We start from the raw sequence: 3,952 nt of genomic DNA, 5'->3' as shown, positions 1-3,952 counted from the left end.
TTTTTTTTTGAGACAAGAATCTCACTTTATGGCCCTTGTTAGAGTGCTGGGGCATCACAGCTCACAGCAACCTCTAACTGCTGGGCTTAGGCAATTCTCTTGCCTCAGCCTCCCGAGCAGCTGGGACTACAGGTGCCCACTACAATTCCCAGCTATTTTTTATTGCAGTTTGACCAGGGCCAGGTTTGAACCCACCAACCTCAGTATATAAGGCTGGCACCCTACTCACTGAGCCACAGGCGCCTCCCGAGAATAACACAGCCTTAAGAAATTTTGAAAAGTCATTTTTAGGTTTCTTGTTAATCCAATTTTTACCATTTGAGGGTTGGCCTATATAAGGGTAGTAGCATAAAACATAAGAAAAGTAGCCTTTCTTTTCTTACGTTCCTGCCCTGAAATGAGCTTGTAAATTCATAAACCCCTTAAATTATATCAAAGTAACCTAATAGGGTTTATATTTTCCTTATGTGTGAATTGAAATTTTCTGAATTCATGTTAATATCATTCAATCTGGAGTCCACACTGAAAGAAAAAAAGCCACTACAGCAAGTATTATTGCCATAATATTTACTCACATTGGCCTACTATAACAGAGTAAAAAAACAAACAAACAAACAAAAAAGCCTACATGCAGCCCAAATGTCCTGACAGGAACCTGTTTAAAGACTTAACCCACAGAAGAGCTCCCTGGAGCATCTCTCAAAGACCATGGACTCTTACTTTAGTCTCCGGTCTAAAAAGCCATGGCATTTGAAAGAATGGCTAAAAGCATAACAGCCAAAGAAAATGCAGAAAAATGACAAAAAGGAGATTCCAGACATAAGAGCATAATAATCTGGGACCACATTCAGGGTCAAATCGGAGGCACTTGGTACTAAATGGCTACTGAAGATGTACTTGGAGATGTTCAGACTGTTTTTCTTCTGTATAGTTTGTTTCAATTAGTGAAATGTATATTTCATTTAAGAGATAATATAAACACAAAATAGTTGACAAGATATATTTTTCAAGTTTTATAGTATAAAATGTTTCAGGTACCAACAGTAATCACCCCTACAGAACACACTATTTTCACATCAAGACTTCATTACTCTGAATATTTCCCAACTCAAAATTTTAGCACTTTTAATTATCTTTTAAGAAACTATTTGAAGAAATTGTTTGAAATGACTATTTTCCCAAAATAAATTACCTTACATAAACACATTAAAAAAACAACCTAGAATTATTTTCCATTTTCAAAAGAATAGAACAGATCACCTTGATGTTGAATAGCCACGGCTTCATGGCATCCACTTCAGCCTGTCCTTTGCTGAGGTCATAGACGGCAAGGTACAATGCTCGCTGGGTCATAAAATGGGGGTGAGTGCTGTAGAATTCCTCACGACCTAAATAAACATTGGAGGCTTAGTTTTAGTCTTCTGGCCAGAATCTTTTCTTATCATACCTATCATCCTAGCACTCTGGGAGGCCAAGACTGGAGGATCGCTTGAGCGCTAGAGTTTGAGACCACCCTGAGCAAGAACTAGACCCTGTCTCTACTAAAAACAGAAAAATTAGCCAGACATGGTGGTGGGGGCCTACAGTCCCAACTACTCAGGAGGCTGAGGCAAGAGAATCACCTGAGCCCAGGAATGTGAGGTTGCTGGGAGCTAGGCTAACACCATAGCTCTCTAGGCCAGGAACAGAGAGAGACCATGTGGAAAGGAAAGGAAAAAGGGAAATGGAGACGGGAAGGGAGAATCTATTCTAAAAAACTTTGAGGTGGTGGGAGTAATGCTATTTCTTATTCAGTATTTTACAAAAACAATCAGCAGAAAATCTTTAGAGGGCTATCCTAGGTTTTTACTAGGGATTGGCAACCTTTAGCTTCTGCGCCAGCTAACAACCAAGAAACTGAGCTTCACTCAGCTGTCATCGAATTGAATTGTTCCTAACATTTCCCTCCACGTATTTCTCCACTCTGGTGGCCAGGGTAAAATTAGGAATGAGTAACTGTGGCATAATTCTACATAACCTACCAGCTCTTCGGGGACTGGAACAGAAATCTCAGTTCTTGAATCCCTATTCTAAACAAAAGGTCAAAGTGAATTTAAAAATTCTAGAGAAATAAATACCCGCAAAATCCCACACATTTAAAATGAGGTCTTTCTTCTTTTTCCCTCTTATTTGGATAGGCCAGTCTTTCACGTCGATGCCAACGGTGGCACTTTGCATTCCAAGATCTGATTTCTTGGTTTTCATTAATTGCTGCAATAAGGTGGTTTTACCACTCCCAGTATTTCCCACAATCATAAGTTTCATTCGGTTATAGGGCACAGCCTTTTTTAACCTCTGTTGAAGAAACCTGGTATTTGAAAGATAAAAATAAAATAACAACCTGCTCAATACACTTGAGACTTAGGTAGTTCTTCTTACGCATTAAATACTTTAAAATATAAGATTTGCCAAAATATAGTACGCAAAAGAACGCATAGTACATATCACTAATAACATATATGACTTTCAATGCATCTATTGTGTTAGTGATTGGAGTGCAGTCAATGTTGTTTGGTAGCATTGCCAAATACAAGGGCACGTTACACTATCACCAGAAATAATCAAAATGCCAAAGTGTGTTTGCAATACCGTTAGAATGCAATATATGTATATGGGGGGGATTTCTTTAAATGGTACAAATAAAACCCTAAAAATTACAAAGTATAAAATTTTACAAAGTCCATATGACATAAAACCAAAGTAAGTTTTTAGGTATACTCTTACATTAATGCTGATAATGGAGTCATAGAGACTATATTATATATGTGTATGTATATTTACATTCATATTAAATATGGTATATATGATATATATTATGTATGCTTACATATGCTATTAATATAGAGTTATAAAATTATATTGTTACAGTACAAATAAATACATATAAACTATTACACTATTAGCAAATGTTAATAGGTTGCTATTCCTAATAATGTAAAAATAACTGAAACTAATTAGAAGTGCTTTAGGGGGCTAAACAAAACCACTTTTTAAATAATAGTTAATTTAAAATGTTATCAAAACTATGATGGGTATAGAGAGATATGCTAAACTGTTGCCACAATTTAAAATTAGAGGAACAAACTAAATCACAATTGAATTTTAGGAAATATTGAGTGACCCATTCTTATAAGTCATGGAAATCTGACCAACGTTTCTGATGACACAATGTCATTTTTCTTGATTTATTTATTGATCAAGAATGCACCACTCTTCAACAAAAGTCATTCTTAAAAGAGTAAATCATGCTTACAATATCTAAACTGCTCCAAGACTTCTGTCTTTTCTAAAAATATCAAACCACATGTTAAATTATTTAGTAATATCCTGCCTTGATAATATAATAGCATAATATATTGAAAACTCATTCTACTAAATGTTTCGTAAGAACTGAACCAATTTTTTATATGATCATCTTCTTGAGTTTTGAGAGGGAAAAATCATGGGAAATGATCATGTAAGATCAGGGGTACTCATGTTTAGTACGGAAGGTGACAAATTCTTTTCTTAATTAAGTCAAGGGCAGGAGTTCAGGAAACCAAATCCTTCCTCATAAAATAAGACAAAAAGTTACATATAAATTAAGAGACTTTAGGCAGATGAGAAACTAATGGGAAGAGCTATAAGTGAATTAAAAAACACTTTTGAAATAATAGATTTAAAATGTTATCAAAAATATGGTAGATATAGAGAGAGATATAAACTATGTTAGACTGTTGACACAATTTAAATCATTAATAACTGAACTGCTATTAATGAACCAGGTTCTCTATTAGGTGACAAGAATCCACTAGGGAGTGAACACAGCCACAATCCCCGCCTTGGAATCCACTAGGGAGTGAACACAGCCACAATCCCCGCCTTGGAATCCACTAGGGAGTGAACACAGCCACAATCCCTGCCTTGGAATCCA

General features: G+C 35.8%; 1 protein-coding gene across 1 annotated transcript in view; it reads right to left on the bottom strand.

Annotated features, from left to right (window-relative positions):
* LRRK2 (leucine rich repeat kinase 2) overlaps window positions 1–3,952 on the bottom strand; it is a 140,077-nt gene that overhangs the window by 55,794 nt on the left and 80,331 nt on the right. The window contains exons 29-30 of the mRNA XM_003793534.1: window positions 2,118–2,347; window positions 1,261–1,388 (exon numbers count right to left, since the gene is read on the bottom strand). Of these exons, the coding sequence (XP_003793582.1) occupies window positions 1,261–1,388; window positions 2,118–2,347 (358 nt within the window). The remainder of the gene's footprint in view (window positions 1–1,260; window positions 1,389–2,117; window positions 2,348–3,952) is intronic.

The sequence above is a fragment of the Otolemur garnettii genome, unplaced genomic scaffold (genome assembly GCF_000181295.1).
Source record: "Otolemur garnettii isolate 467f Iridium unplaced genomic scaffold, OtoGar3 scaffold00070, whole genome shotgun sequence".
NCBI lineage: Eukaryota > Metazoa > Chordata > Mammalia > Primates > Galagidae > Otolemur > Otolemur garnettii.
This window is presented reverse-complemented; position numbering and strand designations above follow the sequence as displayed.